Here is a 19,276-nt window from a genome sequence, read left to right as displayed (position 1 = left end):
TTGTTGGCATAAGCCGGTGCAAATCTACTGACTTCCAAGGAAGAGCACTTGCCTAACCAGCAGCAGATCTGAGCCACAAAATGAAAGGAGGCTTATAACGTAAGGAGCACTTTCACATGTCAATCATCTGGTGAGTTATTCCTTCGCAAAGGTGAAAGCTCTGAGTGCAGAGACACATGCACAGGGATTCCATTGAGTAGCTGAGGATCAACCCTGGGGATTCATGTCATGCAGGTTAAAGCTGGTTGCGTATCAAGAGGCATTGACTACAAATCGGGTAGGATCAATTTCAAATGTGAGAAAAACATGGCGTCTGTCAAAGACAACGGAGCCTGCCTCTGGCCTAGCAGCCTAAAGGCAGCATAGGGGCTTCCCATTTGGAAGAATCCAGTTCTGGCTCTCAGGCTCCCCGGACTGGTGAGGCAGAGGCAGCATGCTCAGCCCTGCGGGGCAGGGAACACCTGGTGGGAACGTCACAGCCTAATGTGTTTTCACATCAACATTGACCAGCATCACCTAATTCTCTGCAGTCAAAAATGGGTCACCACTTTATAGGGGATTTTGAGGGTTGGGACAGTTAACAGGCCCCCAAAAGGAGGTAACCCGCATGACTCCAAAGTGATACAGAAACTTGCAACACATGGGCTCCATTCTCGGTTGTGACCTATCCCCTTAACATGGAAATGGACCCCAGGAAACACCCCTTAGTGCAAGGGCCTCTGTGAAGAGCTGACCTACATGTTCTGCTCTGCTCTGTCTCCAGGCCTGCAGCATAGGGGATGTATGATGGGAGAGAAGAGGTATCCTAGGAGTGTCAGGAGGGGGCCTGCCCAGCGTATTAAGAGGGACCCCATAAGGGGCTATGAAAAACCCTAGTACCAGGGCACCTGTGAGGCTTCTCTAACTTACAGCAGGGGCTGGGCAAGCCGCCACACACTCCAGAATATAGGAGGTGCAAATGTGATATAAAGTCACCTGTGCCCTCCTCTTCCATTCCTGTGCTGAGCACAGGAGAGGAGTAACAGAGCATCAGGTTACAAGACAACTAACGTGCTTTAGTCTGTTTTGTGCCAGTGTTTAAATATATGCAAATAGAGTACTTACCAAATTCAAACTAAGCCTCTTATCTCGACTTCTGAGAGAGCTTCCTTCCACGTTGGCTGAAAAAAAAATACCCCCAATGATTAACAATGTAATAAGCCAAAGGGGAATGGAAGCTGAAGGATATAATTCTGGAGCAAGGCATATGGCATTAAAATAATTATGACTTTCTAAAGCTCATGAAATATCTTGTTAGTCTTCCTGAACTGGGAAAACCTGATGAAATATGAGATCAAAAATAACTCTCTATAATTCTATGAGTGGGCTACTTATGATGCTATATTAGTTTTAAGCACATTGAAAACAAGAAACAGTCAGCACACACCCTATAAACCTATTCTGAGTTTTCTCCAATCACATCTAGATAAAGAGTCTGTGGGAAAAGAAGTCAGGAGATATGAGATTTAATTCCTGTTCTGTCGGCAACTTGTTGTATAACCTTTGGACTTCCCTATATCTTAACTTCCCCATCTGTAAAATGGGGACAATTATACCACAAAGGGGTGCTGGAAAGCTTCATTCATTATTGCTTGTGAAGTGCTCTGAGATCCTCAGATCTAAGGCACTAGGGAAGTGCAAATTATTTATACATGGAATACATGCTAGTATGCACTATGAGAGGAAAAGTACGTGTATGTGTTAATGATGAACGATCATAACACACAAGTGGTTTAGGGATAGGGTTAGCTCAGTGGTTTGAGCACTGGCCTACTATACCCAGGGTTATGAGTTCAATCCTTGAGGGGGCCACTTAGGGATCTGGGGCAAAATCAGTAGTTGGTCCTGCTAGTGAAGGCAGGGGGCTGGACTCTATGACCTTTCAAGGTCCCTTCCAGTTCTAGGAGATAGGATATCTCCATTAATTTAAATAAATCCACCTCCCCAACAAGTGAAAAGGTCTCTGTCACAATGCCTGCTACTGCAAATTTGGCTTAGGATACTTATAGTGTTTTCTTTTTGGTTCTTAATATGTTTTCTTTTCAAAACAGAGGTAAAAGAGGTTGTCAAATGTATTCAGTGTTGATCAGCTGCTGGACAGAACTCGTGGGATTGTTTCCATTGCATGGTGGACAGAGGTAGTGTTCCTGTGAAGCAGTAGTGGGACTGGGTGGCAGATTCTGTTAGCTTGGTAAGATTTTGCTCTAAAGCTATGGCTGTATATTGTCATTTGCTTTGGGGGAGTTTGTTTACAGAAGAAAAAAAGTAACTCTGAGAGTGGGAGGGAAAATGGCTGCCTCTTTCCACTCAAACCCTTATTTTTCTCCCTATGCTTAAACTGTCCATCCTTTTCCCTTTGTAGAAAACATCTATAAATGGAGAAATGGGCCATTTCCCTACTGAGATCCTCTAGAGCTTTTCTCTGGAATACCATAAAAAAATCCCATGAGGGAAAATAGTATATAATGGAGTATGATACAATCAGCCTGATGTAGAGTTCTATCCTGTAGTGGGTTGGGGTTTTTTTTGTAGTGATAACAGTGTAATAGACAATATAAAGATGACAAGATTGAATGAAACTGTATCATTGGTACCCAAAATGAACAGCTTTCTAGACAGCTGTTATTAGCTACTTGTACTTTCTCAGTTACACACAGATTTTGTACTTGCATGACTGTGTTGATCAGGGGAGCTATTTTTTACCAAAATAGTTATACTGATACAAGCTCTAGTGTGCATACCATTTTACCACTATAAAAGTGCCTTAGACCAGCATAGATTAGTCCCCCTCCCATACGGGAATAAGCTACACCGGTATAAAGCATCTTTATACTTGTACAACTGAGTTCACACTAGGGGGTTGTACTACTTTACCTACACTGGGATAGTTAAAGCAGTACAACTTGTATGTGTAGATAAAACCTACGAACAGACAACTCACCAGGGGTGTGCTCACCTCACCTTCTCAACTGGTGAGAAGCAGCTGGAACATTTGTATGTTTTTTGCATGTCTCAATTTTGATTCACACTTATATTTTAAAGTCAGAAATAGTATTTTTATACCTTATTTTTATACCCCAAAAGTTGGAGTATAAAAATAAGCAATGCTTATTAATTCATTGCTGCCCCCTGTCAGGCTGAGATAACCTTGCAGCACATTCACAGAATATGACATTTGGGTACTTAATCCTCTGAAATGCACTTCAGCGTAAATTAGAACGGAGAAATAGTAACTATCTCCAGCCAGATTGTGTATGTGTGTGAGACACACACCCATAAGTGCCTAGAACATTTCATAGGCAGCTTTCAATCATAACTGATTATTAAGAATACTATTTCCAGCTATGGGTGTTCCTTCTAAAAGCTTCCAAGAACTGCCTGAACACTGATAAACAGGCTGGGCAAAACTCTCCACGCTTTGGGTTTAATAAGAAGAGCTAAACACCCTGACTCTGCACAATGCACGAGTGACCGTTTAAACTGCAGAATAAAGGAAGCCAATCAATAATGCTGAATATAAATACCTGTTGCTGCCTCCACTTAGAAAGTTATGGCTCCTGTACAATACATTTGATAGTTTCCAACTAGACATTTGATCTGCCCATTCTGTTCTAAGGCTCTGCAGAATACAACTGTATTTGTGTCACACTGTATCATGGCTCACACTTCCTTTCTTGTTTTTTTTCCCCCTTTTCTTTTTAAACAATGTCTCAAGAATGGGTGAAATTATCCTGCTCAGCTCCAGTGCAGCATAGCATCCCGCTTTATACCCAGTTTTCCAGCGAGGCTTTATTGAGATGCAGGGACATCAGCTGATTTGCTTAATATCACACTGGGCGCCACTGGTTCATCTGGGATTATGTCCCATTGCCAGCTTCTTCCTGTCTTCCAGTACCTTTGCTCTCTACATGCTAAGAAACATCCTCCTTCCATGGAGTGTACTACCTGCAGCAGCAGAGGTATTGTACTTAAAGGGGCACTTAACTCAAGTAAGCCTGAATTTTGACTCATCTAAGGATGAAAAAAATTCCAAGAGCCACGTAAGTGGAAGTTTGAGCTTGGAATTGATTGACATGTAGGCCTAGTGTGTGTGTGTGTGTGTGTGTATGTGAGAGAGAGAGAGGGAGAGAGAAAGAGGCTGTGTGTGTGTGTGTGTATGTGAGAGAGAGAGAGGGAGAGAGAGAGAGGCTGTGTGTGTGTGTGTGTGTGTGTGTGTGTGTGTGTGTGTGTGTGTGTGTGTGTGAGAGAGAGAGAGACAGAGAGAGAGAGAGAGAGAGAGAGACAGAGAGATTAACAAACCAAACTCACAAACTGTCACATTCGAGGAGATCACAGCTACTTGTTGACTGGTACTTACACTGTTAATTCCACATATAGGAGCAGGTGCTGTAGGTAACTGAGGGATACCACTTCTGCCTCCATGTTACAATGATACTTGGCATTTATAAATCACCTGTCAGTAACTGACTGAGCTGCATAGTGGCCCTAGAAGCTGGAGATACTAAGGCACAGAAGGGCCCGAGTTTCAAAAGTGCTTAGCTCCTATTTAGATACCTGAATGCTGTGGCGAGATTTTCCCAAGTTCTTAGCACCCAGGTCTCAAGGGGAGCTGAAAACCTGGCCACTTCATTCAGGGCTCACCCAGGGTGACTCAGGAGGTCACAGAACCAGAAGAACATATAAGTCTTGCCTCCCACTCCTTCACTCTCATTGGGCAACACAATCTCTAACCACTGCCACTCGGTTCCCACTTCATGCAGAGCAGGAGCCTGTGCACACTCACAAAGGCGTTAGCTTGGCTTTAGACACAAGAACCTCTTTAGATGCCTAGGAGTGGGAGACCCTGTGTCCTAGTGCACTCTCTCCCTCTACGCAATTGCTTGAGAAAATAAAGTATCTGACTTTGCTGCACCCAACCAAAAGAGTGAGAACTGTGTTTTTCTCCGACAGATGTGATCACACTGTCATGGCACAACAGCTCAGGAGGGGAAGGGAAGAGTTACCTTTCCAGTGCCGCACGTTATCCAAACTGGACAAGGAGATTCTTCTCGGCACCAAGGCAATCTGAGCCCTGCAAATCCCACCGTGTCCATTCTGAAGAGCCCCGTTGGATAGCTCCTCCCCGCTCCAGTCTGAGAAATGGGTTGGTTTGGGTGGCCGGGGTGGTGGCGTGTTAGACAAAATATCCAGTTCGGTTACGCCATAGGGCAGCGCGGTTTGGCTTTTATCAATCTGAAAGGTTGGTGTTAAAGGAGGCCCTAAGAGTGGAGAGGAGGAGGAGACATCACTGAACGGCCCGCTAACGTCTATGCTTCTGGGTATAATCCCATGATTCGCTGGCTGGCCCCCATCCTGGTGTACGATGCCGTTGCCGGATGACTGTACGTGAAGGGAGGGTTGAGACTGCAAGGCATCAACAAAAACGTCATCTGATGAGGTCTGCTCCAGGGATCTGTCAGAATTCGACCAGCTGTCACATCTGGATGGAAGACAAAGACCAAATTTTGTATCTTGGTTCTACCACTGTTGCAAGTGAACTAGTATGTACTCCAATGAGTTCACACTATATGAGAGGTATACATACATGCCTGCCCATTGGTCCACAATAACACAACCAACCCAAGGCTTCAACTGCTTCATACAATTTTCTTTTCTGAGTTTTTAAATTCAAAATCCAGTCTCACCAGATTTAAATCAGTTCTTGAGACCAGCCTCACACTTGGGCTTTTCTATCCCACTTTTTCTATCCCACTTTTGAAACTGTGCACTGATCATTTAATTCCATTGACCCATTGTAAGCACCCGCCATGGGAGTGCTGTGTGTGTTTGTCTCTACTCATTATTGCAGGAGCTGTTTTCCACAAAGGGTCCGATCCATCAAGTGGCAGATTCAGCCCCATTGTCTCTTTACAAAGGATGTGGTGCAGTGCAGCTGTGCAGAGAGGGGGCACTGGACATAAGGGGGCCATGCAGCGGGCTCACACGCTGTGTGGTGTAGAAACCTGCTCTGATTGAACTCAGTGTGGGGCAGCATGTTGGGAAACCAGGGTGGAACCAGAAGATCCACTGCTGTGAGGAACCTCCCTTCCACCTTTATCAGGATAGGGGAGATTGCATGAGGCACTTTGTATAGTCTACTCCAGACATCATCCTGGCACTTGGGCTGGGGTTCTGGGCTTTGGATGTATGCCTAAAGTCTTAAGTGATGTTATGTACCTGCTCATCCAGGGGATAATGTGCACTTTGGGGGTACAGCTCAGAGTAACCCCTGTCAGTCACTTTTCCTTCCTGTTTACTAAATCCTTGTTCACCAGCCAGTTAACAGTCTATAGTAGCAGCCATGATGCCAACTAGGGTCTGATCCTGCTCCCACTGAAGTCAATGGGAGTTGACGTCAAAGTGACTGGTAGTATATATGAACAGGGAAGGCGATTCTTGGGTCATGTTGCTACTGGAGTTTCAACCTCAACATTGTAGCCAAAGAGGATCTACTCACCTAGACTATGGATAAGTGGCCTCCACAACCTTATTTCAATAACTCAAGAAGCTCTTCTTGCTGCCAAACCATGGGGGCTTTCAGGACAGCCAGGGAAGGATTGAGAATATGGTCCTCGGCTAAGGCCTGTGTCACTTTTCATTGCGTAGTGAATGCTGATGGCAAAAGATGCTACCTGCCCAAAAGCGCACTATGGGCTATATCCTGCCCTTTCCTCCATGGGTACGGAGAGCCCCGCCCCCCCCCCAGAGAAGAGAAGAGGTTCCACTTGGAAGATATAGGGGGCAGGATTAGGGGACTCAGCACAGTGCTAGCTCTGCAGGGGCTCCTTGCACCCCAGCACACAGAGAGGTTTGGGAGCAGGCTGTGGGCAGCCAATGGATCCCCAGATACAGGAGTCCGCCAGGCTTTCAGCATGTGAAGGGGTAACATGCCCGATACCCACCACTACTGCTGCCACTCGGAGGCCTGGGGTAGGAGGCTTTCTCCTCCACGGCCCCCAGGAGAAGCACAGCCGTTAGTGCTTCCCGCCGGACTGGCGATTGTGTATCTATATTTGACATATCTATACATAGGAATGATGTCACCCACCACTGAAGAGCAACCACTTCCAGGGAGACATGCAGCTACTGTTTAACACCACATAGCAACAGTGCCCAGCAGTTAGGACTGTGTCAATCACAGAGGCAAGTTAGGGGGAAGGAATGTTCTTACCCCACCTATAGTGTGGCCTGGACACTGACTCCGGAAAAGTGCCTGGGCCCTTTAAAAGCCACTGACCGTCAGAACCCCAGTTTTACACCCTGTCTGAGAGATGGCACCTCTAGGAGCACCTGGGCCTCTAGCTGCACCCCCCAGGCCTTGCTTCAGTACTGGCTTCCGGGGGCACAGCAAACCCTCAGTACCATTTCCTGAAGCCCAGCGCTCCCTAATGCCATGCTGGGGTATTGGAACCAGAAGGGGCAGAATGAGCTGAGTTTTTCTTGGTTCTTTAAGATTTCATTCAACCATTTAGAGGGGAGGACAAAGGGACTAAGGACGAGCGGATAGGGGGACTGTCAATTTGCTGGGAATACAAACCCCGGAGCGTATTTCTGGGTATGCAGCAGCCCCTGCATGCTGTTTTGAGGATGTAAAAGGGAATTTTCTTGGTTCAAGAGGGTACCCGGGGGGTGCAGAGCCAGTGCTAAAGCCCTACTCCTCACCCTCTTGCAGCTCACAAGGAGGATGTTGGGAGGAAAGGGTCATGGCTGGTCTCCAGCTAGTCTCACCCGCAGAAAGGCCCCTATAGAGCTGTTGTAGCCCAGTGTAAGTTAAATTAGCCTCAGGGCTGCTCTAACCTATGCTTGGGGCTGCAGAGGGCCATGGCAACATGAATACAGAAGGCACAAAAGAGGAATAAAGCCCCTTTTCCCCCGTCTCTTCCCGTGTCCAGCGCAGGAATGGTGGATGTAGCTCATTGGCAGAGAGACATATCAACTGTAAAATGGCTTTAGAGTACGACATGCGCTTTACCTGATATGATTGAACTTGCCCGTCTCGCAGTTCGATAGGAAGAGGTAGTCGGGGAGGAAGACTGACTCCGACTCACTCCTGGTCTCTTCGGAAGCAGAGGCGTCTGTGGTGGCACTGCCTACAGAAGAGGAGGGGTCTGTGATCCGTGAGGTATGGGTGGAGACAGCTGGCGAGGGCTGGAGGGACGAGGTGGTGTGAGACAGGCTCTCCACAGAATCTGCAATGGAATAGGATTGCACCTTGTGATGGATTTGCACAGCTGTCCTCCCCCGAGAACGCTACACACCCAACCATTCCTTAAGAGCATTGAGCAGTCACAGATCACACCAGGTGTTGATACTGACTGGGAACGCTGCCTTCCTACCCCATAAACAGTGTCTGGGGAAGGAGGCCAAGACATTAACTGATGCAACGGTCTAAGAAGTGCAGTATTTACTCAGTAAGAGACATTAGCCAAAACGCTCTTCCCACAACCATTCTGCATGGACATTCACTAGAAAGATGAACAGGACTAGCGAGCATGGGATTCCAGGCCAGGACCCAGACCCCAACATCTGCGCTGAAAGGCAGCCCTAAAATACAAGCAAGTTTGTGTCCATAACAAACTGAATTCAGCAGGTGCCGGTAGCATTTGGAAATCCCCAAGGAAAATGCCGTGCCTCTGCCTCTTGGCAGCCTTACTGTCATTACCACAGTGGTTCCTGAGGTTGGACCTGGTGCTCCCTGCACAGACCGTATAGAGAAGGAGAGCGCTCACGTTCTAACTATACCACGCATTACACGTAAGTCACCCCACCCGAACAAGAGATCCTAACAGCCATTTCACAGCATCCATGTGAATGCAGATCCTTCCTAGGCCAGCCCTGAAGATCCTTTTTGTTCCGCGGAAGCATCATCTTAAACTAGAGATTAGCCTAAAACAAAACCTCAGATCTAAAATACCCCTGAAACCCTGGGAAGATTTGGATCCAGACTTTCTGGCTGCCCTTCACTCTGAACGGCCTGAACCAGAACCCTAGATCAAAACTTTGCTGAACAACAGAACACTGGGGAGCCATCCAAATCTTGTGGCTTGGAGCCATCTCTCCTTGAAAACTCTCTTTCTAACAGACTCGGTTGCTGCACTCCTCTCTCTGGTCGGGAAGAAAACAAATCACTTCCTCTGAGGAAAGTACCTAGCTGGAGCAGTCGGTTTTATCAAGTATGGTTTTGGACTTCTCTAGCACAAATAAAGAACCATGAGACCCACTTGAAATTAATGGAGACAAGAGAGGGTTTTCTTCCCTCTCTCCAAACCTCTGAGGATGAAACTGATCTTTACTTTCTGCTTGCAGAATATCCAGATTTGTTGCACTGCAGAATTTGTTTGCGGTCTTCTTGTGTCTCTTAATGTTGGACAAAGCCTACATGAGCCAGGGATGTGTTGCAATATGATCCTCACAGTTAGGGGCTCAGCAACTTAGTCTATTTACACAGCCGACACAAACTCTTTTTTCCATGAGCCTCAAGGTATTTGGAAAGTGGGGATTACCAGCACCAAACCTGACACTTGCATGTGGCAGTCAGCTGCACGTACAATGTGCCCAATGAATGCTCTTTAAAATTTTGTATGGAAAAAATCCTAGGCTCCAAAGGGTTAAAGCCAAGTCTAAATCACTCAGAAATGATGGCTAAAGGTAAATAAAAAAAGTCATTTCCTACAATTCCCCCAAAGTCCTGACGGGGCGGTATTTGCAGTGTAGCAAGCATAGGAAAATGAAAACCTGGCACCACCAGTATGATCAGGGCTGGCGCTTCCATTAGGTAACCCTAGGCGGTCGCCTAGGGCAGCAGGATTTGGGGGGGGGTGGCATTTTGCTGTCCTTGACGGCAATTCAGCGGCGGGGGTCCTTCCGCGCCTGGTCTTCGGGATGCTTCGGCGGCGGGTCCTTCACTCGCTCTGGGACCCTCCGCCGAAGTGCCCCGAAGACGCGGAACGGAAGGACCCCTACTGCTGAATGCTCTGAGGAGCAGCGCTGCCACCTAGGCGGCAAAAACCCTGGCGCTGCTCCTAGTATGATGATGACGACTTCTCTTTTGATTGGGTGCTGTGACTTTTTCAGTCTGCCCACGTGATGTGCTTGTGGGCTCCCTCACTGCTCCTCTTACAGAGCCAGTTCCTGCACCCACTGAAGCCAATGACAAAGCTTGCGTTGGGCTCAATTCTCCCTGTGCCTGAGCTCTACTTGGGGCACGGGCAGGGATATCAGGGAGACAGTTAGGGCCCCCTCATTGGGTGCCAACTGGCCTCAGCATTAGTTAGGGACTCCTGAGAGACCGGGTGCCACAGGCTGACAGATGCCACATCCCCAATGGCAGGGTTGGTGCAGGAGCAGCTTCCACAAACTTGATACCAGCACTGGGTTTCTAGTCACCAGGAAAATTCTCAGCAGGCTGATTATGGCCAGGATCTGGCCACTTTGTGTCCCCAGAGCAGCACCAAACAGCCAGAGCAGAAAGTGTGGCCCTTTGATTTCAAAGGAGCAGGAGCAGGGCTAGAGTCTCTCCTTCACACACAGTGTCCTTTGTGTTTTAACCCTTTGGGTGTGTTTGAACATGGAAGTAAATAGCTTAGTGATTGAAGAAGAACGGAGAACAACCTAAAGCCGGGTCTGAACCATAACCTAGATACGGCCCCCATCCTCCCCAAACTTTGGGGGAGTTTCCATCTGAATCTGAATCTCCCTCAATTCGCAGTTTGGGCCCATTTGTAACCGAGCAGCTTTGGAACAGTGAGTTCCCTGTGGAATTTGTACACAATTCCCTGGAGTTTCTGGCATAATCCCTCCTCCCCCTGCTCCCAACAGGCTGTGCTAAAATACTTCCTGAAAGTATCTGAGAGAAACTACAAAAGCCGTCAAAGAGAGAATTATCCTTTTTCCCTATCGGGTTTTGAATGTAATCCAGAAATAAGATTTCATCTGAGTAACTGGTGAGCAATGGAAATCCAAAATAATTCCTATGATCCTGCACTACCCCATTACGGCCACCAGATGGTGTGCACCTTGTTCCACGACCAATTGTTTTCGCTATTGTTAGTGTTACTCTGATGTTATCAGCAGGTATTTACCATCCAGGACAAAGCACATGTTTCAAAAAACCTACACATTTCATAAAGCAAAGCAGCCGTATTCCACCACAAAACCAGCAACTGATCAATACAGAACTCCACAAGGATGCTTTCAAGGTCCTAAGTATTGCTACAACAAGATTCACTAATAGCAAACCTGTCAGTTTCTCCAAAGTCCCAATTTCAGGGGCTGCCTGTTAGAAATCCTGAAGACATCTCATTGTCAACCGGCATTAAAAGGTGGGCCAGATCTTACTTTGTGGGCTAGATCCTGAGGTCCTTACTCAGATTTTACTCAGTCCTTCGCTAGACACAATTCCATCTGACATCAGTATTCTTGTGACAGATTTGATTAACGTGTATAGCTTATAATTTTGTACGCCCCTGGAAAGTTGTTGACAGATGGAATGTATAAGTGTAAACACATCAATAAGGACAGAATAAGGATTTGGCCCTGTATACCTTGATGTTCGATAACCCCCACTCTCCCCCTCACCTCCTCCCCCCCCCCCCAAACAAACAAACAAACCCCCTACCATATAATGAGCACAGAAGTAAGCTTCACTCATGGCAGATTCTAGACCAGCTCTTCAACGGGCATAAATGCAGCATAACTCCACTGACTATCTAGTCTAAAAGTATAAAAACCCATTTAGAGCCACATTTTGCCAGCCTAATGCTGAGTAGTACCATACTCTACTGACTTCAGTGAGACTAAGGGAGCAAGGTAATACGCATACTCAATATAAGTAATGCCAGCAAAATCTGGCCCAGAGCAACCAAACAACTACTTATCAATGGCCCCAGTACTGGTACCTTTATATCAGTGGTTCTCAAACTTTTTTACTGGTGACCCCTTTCACACAGCAAGCTTCTGAGTGTGACCCCCCCTATAAATTAAAAACACTTTTTTATAAATTTAAACACAATTATAAATGCTGGAGGCAGAGCAGAGTTTGGGGTGGAGGTTGACAGCTCACAACTCCCCCACCCCCCGTAATAACCTCACGACCCCCTGAGGGGTCCTGACCCCCAGTTTGTGAACCCCTGCTTTATATAAAGTTTAGCAATGGAGTTACTGGGGATTTGTTTTTTTCTTTTCAATATTGTGTCTGACAACTATTTCTTCTTGCTGGATTAGGACCCAATCCTACACACAATTAGGCCCCGATTCTGCAAAGCATTTAAGCATGTGCTTAAATCTATGCCTTTCACAGTTACTTGAACTTTAGGCACATGCTTAAGTGCTTTCCTGAATTTTGCATCGAATGGTTTCAATAGCACTGTTCACAGCACCAAGCATTACATCTGAAAATAAGTGTTTCCAGGATCAGGCTCTGAAAGTGTATTATATCTGATAGGTGGTGTTGATGGCCCAAAGCATTACAAACAAGCTAAATTTCAGAGTAGCAGCCGTGTTAGTCTGTATCCGCAAAAAGAACAGGAGTACTTGTGGCACCATAGAGACTAACAAATTTATTCGAGCATAAGCTTTTGTGGACTACAGCCCACTTCTTCGGATGCATATATACCTGTCTGGCCATTCAATGACAGACCTGCGGGTGGCTATCTTACAACAGAAAAACTTCAAAAACAGACTCCAACGAGAGACTGCTGAGCTGGAATTGATATGCAAACTAGATACAATCAACTCAGGATTGAATAAGGACTGGGAATGGCTGAGCCATTACAAACATTGAATCTATCTCCCCTTGTAAGTATTCTCACACTTCTTATCAAACTGTCTGTACTGGGCTAGCTTGATTATCACTTCAAAAGTTTTTTTCTCTTACTTAATTGGCCTCTCAGAGTTGGTAAGACAACTCCCACCTGTTCATGCTCTCTATATGTGTGTATATATATCTCCTCAATATATATTCCACTCTATATGCATCTGAAGAAGTGAGCTGTAGTCCATGAAAGCTTATGCTCGAATAAATTTGTTAGTCTCTAAGGTGCCACAAGTACTCCTGTTCTTTTTATCTCTAGCCTGACTCACTCTTGATTGCATATTTATACCTGCCTCTGGAAATTTCCACTACATGCATCCGACGAAGTGGGTATTCACACACGAAAGCTCATGCTCCAATACATCTGTTAGTCTCTAAGACTAACACGGCTACCCCTCTGATACAGAATTGACAGGCACTAATTCCATCTGCTATTCACTACCATTAGCATCAGACTTATCCCACTGGTAAATACTCTTAGGTCTGGAATACATTGTAGTCACAGTCAACTGCACTGATGGGGGGAAGGTGGCTGTGCCCTTTTGTAACCTTTGGGCTGTCCTGACATCTGTAGTCAGCTCCCAAGAGACGAGGTCAGCTTTGCAGGCTTTGCTGGTAATAGAATCGGTGTGCATTAAAGTTATATGCAGCAGCCGGGGAGAATAAATTATGCATGGCCATTTTCTACAGAGAGAATGCAGAGAATGGGCTTTATGCTGCTTTGCCTCCTCCCACCCCACCCCAACAAGACAGCGAGCTGACTCTGCTGCCGAAGTAACTGCTTCATTTAGTGCGAATTGCCACAAGGGAGAGCTGGGGAGTGGAGGGCAGGGTGGTTGTGTGTTTTGAATGTAGCACCATCCTGTATGGATTTGGGCTCTGTATGTTACAAAGAGGTAGAGGAGTTCATTTGCAAGTTAAGCGACGGCAAGGAGTAAAAACCCAACCTCTGTTGTGCAGTAGATCCCGGAAGACTGATCTCCCCGTTGCACCCTTAGTTGGGTGATCTCCCTTCAATGTACGTGCATAACTCCCCTCAATGGAGGTTCTTTGCCCTTCATTTGCTGGTTCAAATCCTGAAAGTCGTTACCCCCGATGGCTGTTTGGGGATGTAGCTGAAATGACTTCAGCATTTCAGGCAGGTGTCCCCATCACAGCACACACCTAGCCGGGTTCCATGTTGGCCGTATCAGCAGAAAAGTCAAGGAGATGAAAGTACCCTTCCACATCTTGTGGCAATGGACCAGACCATGGCATTAAAGACGCCCTGGGTCACGCTGCCCCTGGGTGAGCTCAGGGAGGGATTAGTCCCTTGCGGAAGGAGTAGTCACTGCATTCTCCAGTAAGCACTGGGAGGTGCCTTGACACTTCCCCTCATGCTCACACAAGGACCAGAGCCATCTAGCCCGATGGGGGTAAGCTGTTTGTGCTGGTGCCTACACCATCCCATGCTGCATGGCGGGGGAGAGAGCTGTTCTGTGTGGCACCCACCTTGCTAAATTCACACAGAGAAAAAGAAAAAAAAAAAAAAAAGGGAAATAAGGACTCCTCTTCCAGAGATGAAACCTACCCCTGCCCCCCACCCCACCCCCACCCCCACCCCCTTTGGAGAGGTGTCTTCAAAGCAACGTGTTAGGCTGGAGCCTGAGAGGTGCCGTGTAACCCACCCTTCTCTGTCAATGGAGGTTGAAGGTTCTCAGCCCCCATCAGGAACTGCCCCTGCCTGACTATCCTATGTTTTGACCAGAGAGAAGCGACTGCTACCACAACAGCTGCATCGCCAAGGCACCTGATAGAGTTACAGGAACAAACCACACCAGATACAGCGGGGAGCTGAACACCAGACAGGTTTATATTTTTCAGGAAAAGGGTGGAGGTTCCCAGGCTGAGTCTGCAGTCAAAGCAAGACCTGGTGGGGCCAGAGGACAGAAGAATCCCATTAGAAATCTACTCATTAACTGTGCACGTTCCGAGCGTAGATCCCACACTGAGGATTTGCTGATTTGCACCGCTCTCACCGACATCTGCTCAGTGCTTTGCACCTGATGAACTTTGCTTTCCCTCTTGTGCGCTGCTCGTGTCCATTAAGATGCCAGCGCTCACCTCTCTTTGCCTTCCATTTGCCACTGATTCCAAAGCACGGGCTAGGGGTGTGTTTATTTGTCACCTACTTCCAAGCCTTGAAACAAAAGGGGAATCAAAGAGCAATCATCACAGTACTGACCTTCAGAGGCACTAATTAGCCAGTCCTCCTCACACCCTAATAAGTACAATTTCCATTGCCCAGAGGGGAACCTGAGGCAGAGAGGTTACTTACCCAAGCATTCAGAGACTCACAGTCAGAGTTCCTGGCTCCCAGCCCTCTGCTCTCACTATTCACTTCTCAAGTCGGACTCACTCATTTCACATTTTTCTAGTTACCCGCCACAAACATCATGTCTCAGCAGCACCCACAATGGAAATGTAGCATATGCTTTATTAGCTGGAATAAAATAATTCCTCCTAATATCCTGATGATCAATAGCTATCTAAAGGCAGCTGAAGACAAATATAGTTATTCGCTAGAAGTCAATTATTCTGCTTGGCCAGTGTGATTTCAGAAACCAAAATGTGGCACCAGGGAGCCTCAGGGGTTGCTCTCTTATGGAAGCCAGGGGCTTCTCCCTGGATGGCCCATATGGAGGACCGGGGTATCAGCCCTTCGCCTCCGGAAAGGACGGTGTTAATCCAGCAGCTATTGCTGACTGTGATGGTGCATTTGTTCTGGCTGGCTTGCCACTAGCATTACGCCGTCTCATTCAAGCATGTTCCATTGCACTTCCATTTCCAGATTGACTCTCTTCCGTATACTTGGGTTACCCCACTTTCCCCTATGTGCAGATAATTTATTGTACAGTTTCCCCAAGAGACTCCAAGCATGACCTCAAAAAGACAGAAAGACTGTATCCCCAGACGCTTTCTAATAACGCCCCCTTGAGCCATTATTAATTGGCTGTTTTTTTATAGGAATTGTGGCAGGTCCGAAAAAGGGGTGCATAGCATCTTATGGATCACTTCAGGGCGGGTGTTCCATGCATGGGGGGAGAGGGTGGTCTGGAAGAAGGCACAGAAATGTGTTTGTGAGGAGCTAAGAAGTGGGCTGATGAGGCTGGCATTACCTGCAGACCAGAGGAGGTGGGGGTAGGGCAATAAGACACAAGAGCACACAAATAGGGAGGTAAACGTTATGAAGGATAAAATTACACACAAAAAATTTGCATTTCTTTTTCAAGGGGTCATGGTGGCTAGTCAGCTGGACATGAGCTCCCATGAGCTAATGCAATCCTTGGATCGTATAACGGGGAACGGAAAGTAGAAGTAGAGGTTATTTTACCTCTGTATTTGGCACTGGTGCGACCGCGGCTGGAATCCTGTGTCCAGTTCTGATGTCCACAATTCAAGAAGGATGTTGATAAACTGGAGAAGGTTCAGCGAGACAAGCCCCGAGAATGGTCAAAGGATTAGAAAACCTGCCTTACAGTGATAGACTCAAAGAGCTCAGTCTATTTAGCTTAATGAAGAGAAGGTTATGGGGTGACTTGATTACATTCTGTAAGTACCTGCATGGAGGAATATTTTGAAATACTTTGAGCTCACCTGTGCAAGGCATCAAGCCCAGGGATTTCACTCTAGACTCTGTGGTACCTGGAGCGTAGGGTGACCAGATGTCCTGATTTTATAGACAGAGTCCTGATATTTGGAGCTTTTTCTTATATAGGCACCTATTACCCTCCACCCCCGTCCCGATTTTTCACACTTGCTGTCTGGTCACCCTACTGGAGCGGCTTACGGGGTGGGGAGTAACACAGTGATTGCCAGGTGATTGCCTTTGTAAGCAAGGAGCAGAACAGTCACGCTCAATGTGAAATGTTACCGGGGGCACATGGAGGAATTTGAAGAGAGAAGTCAAGATGAAAGGTCCCTCCTGGGCCGAGGAGCTCCTTGCCAAGATGCAGCCTGGAGGAGTTTTTAATGCAGAGCTATAATCTTTGAAAGTAGGGCTTGGTAATGAAAAAGCCTAAACAACCTTAACAGGTTCTCCAATGAGATCCTGTTAGATTATATTGCTCCAGTTAACCATCCTTTCAGCATGCATGCAGTATGGGGTGTGTTGTGCTTCTCTGCTGCCTGGTCCCCTCTTCCTCCTCTCTTCTTGCATGGGCTTCTCTGCTCCTTGGTTCCCTTCTTCCCTGGACATGTTGCCCAGCCACTTGGTCCTTTACTCCTCTTGTTTCCCTGGGTGCCTTCCCTTGTGTAAGCAGCAAGGCTGGCTCCTGCTTGTTCCCATCTGATTTTGCAGTTCTTCTTCGCCTGGCAGCCTGTAAAAGCTGCTGGGAACAAAGCTGAGAGCCAGCACCACATGGCCAACCAGCAGTGAATCTGAGGATCACCACCATGTGCTCGGTGGACCACAGTTTGCGAACACCTGGTGTACAGCAAAAGGGTGACTCAGCAGCAAGTGGGGTGAGAGTCCTCTCTCTGGGAATGGATCCTGCCCTTCACGGTGATGGGACCTGAGGATCTGATAGGTTTTTCTATGTTCCTATACACTGGTACCAGCGTGCCCTACCCATGCTGTACCTGCACAGGCATCTGTGGCCTGTGACAGGAAACAAGGCTTGTATAATCTGTCTGTTTAACTTTTTATACTGTCCCCACCACTTTGGTAATGTCTTAATTATTTCTCCCTGGCCCATTTTAGGCAGTATAGGCAGAAGTGCTTCCCAGGGAGTTCTGTCCTGTGCTTCTCAGCTATGCCAGGGGTGGGAGCAGGCTGTTAAAGGGAGGGAGTAGGGAAATACTGGTGTGGAGTCTCACAACTCCAGCTGGACTCCACTAGAGCAGAAAAAGATGCAAAGCCGAAACACGATGGAGGATTGCACAGTTCCTTCTCTAGCTGCCATTTCCTAGTGTAACCAGTAAGTGGCATGGTTTCTTGGGTTACTCAAATGTTGCAGCCTGAACACCCTTGCCTGGTAAACCCTTCCCGACAGCTATGCATACAGGTGCTTCCTGACATCTGTTTGGAACTTGCATTTCTCTTCGCTTACTCTTTGCTGTCCCTCTCTGTGTTTACTCAAAACAGCTACTGGCGGTGGGCAGTACGGACCCTGTGTAGGACTCACAAATCATAATTCGTGTCTGTCCCGTCTTGGCTGTAGAAATGTCAAATTAGTAGCTCTTTGATCGTATGAGCCTGGCTATTAACCCCGACTCTTCTCCATTTGAAGGGGCTAATTAGAAGCACAAGAGCGCTGGGTATATGGCTGAGTCACTGAGTAAACCTGCCACTGCCCTTTTGCACCCATCATGCACAAAGAATCTGAAATTAGATTCTGGCCCGAGAGTCACAAACAAATGAAAAAGGTACATGGATTAAGAATGATCGGGTTAGCTACATAATATTGGTTTGGAGATTAATTTTTAATGCACTGAAAAGCTTATTAAAATTTCCCGCAATTGACATATCTTTGATATGATGATTCACTCCTGGGAATATTTTTACATACAAGACTTCAAGTCAAAAAAGCACATGGCATTTTACAGCTCTGTTCTCTTCTAATATTCATGTTTAATGGAAATTTGTTCAAATTTACAGACACTTTGGGGACTGAGGTGCTTCTAGTAAGCATGAGTAATCAGCAGCTGTTTAAATGTTGATGTATAACCTATGCAACTTTATAGGCTTGGTGGTAAACTGAACCAGAATATGGCCCTGAATCCACCCCTTCCCCAATCTTCACCAGACCACCAGGCGCTTCAGGATAAACCAGGTATGGTCCTAATGACTCTGGAGATAATGACTGTTCTTAAAAGTCTGAATAAGGGGGAAGACTCCTATAGTGTGGCAGCAAGACCCAGGGCTTGTCTATATTAGGGAAATGTGCACAGGCATAACTACAGATTCAGTAACTGAATTAAACAACATGGATGTAAGGTTTTTTAAAACCAATTTAAGAGAGTGTTCACACAAAGAGGTTGAACAAATTAATCAGTTTCTAAAGCAGTTTAGACCTTGCATACAGCTATATCGGCATAGTTAAACCAGCAAAACGATCTAGTGAGGACACAGTATTATTAGTATCAAAGTGCTTATACCGGTTCCCTTGCCATAAATTATATCAGCATATCAGCGCCTAAGGCTAGGTCTACACTACACTTCTGCTGGCATAGCTGTGTCACTCAGGGTTGTGAAGAGACGTTATCCCTGATCAACATAGTTGCGCTGGCAGAAGTCCCTAGTGCAGGCGCTTGTTATGCCAATAAAACTTCCAAGGGTACACAAAGCCTTAGACTGGAGCACAAACTGTGAGAAGATAAGACCTGAACATTGCTTGAGCACTAGCT

The 19,276-nt window shown here is 46.6% G+C and overlaps 1 protein-coding gene across 2 annotated transcripts in view; it reads right to left on the bottom strand.

Moving 5' to 3' along the window:
- The window catches only part of GAB3 (GRB2 associated binding protein 3), a 113,366-nt gene that overhangs the window by 14,561 nt on the left and 79,529 nt on the right, over positions 1 to 19,276 (bottom strand). For both annotated transcript variants that reach the window (XM_054040708.1, XM_054040710.1), the window contains exons 3-5: positions 8,051 to 8,267; positions 5,043 to 5,518; positions 1,105 to 1,160 (exon numbers count right to left, since the gene is read on the bottom strand). In XM_054040708.1, the coding sequence (XP_053896683.1) occupies positions 1,105 to 1,160; positions 5,043 to 5,518; positions 8,051 to 8,267 (749 nt within the window). The remainder of the gene's footprint in view (positions 1 to 1,104; positions 1,161 to 5,042; positions 5,519 to 8,050; positions 8,268 to 19,276) is intronic.

This window comes from Malaclemys terrapin, chromosome 9 (assembly GCF_027887155.1).
Source record: "Malaclemys terrapin pileata isolate rMalTer1 chromosome 9, rMalTer1.hap1, whole genome shotgun sequence".
Taxonomy (NCBI): domain Eukaryota; kingdom Metazoa; phylum Chordata; order Testudines; family Emydidae; genus Malaclemys; species Malaclemys terrapin.
Note: the sequence above shows the minus strand (reverse complement) of the source record. Positions and strands in the feature narration are given on the sequence as shown.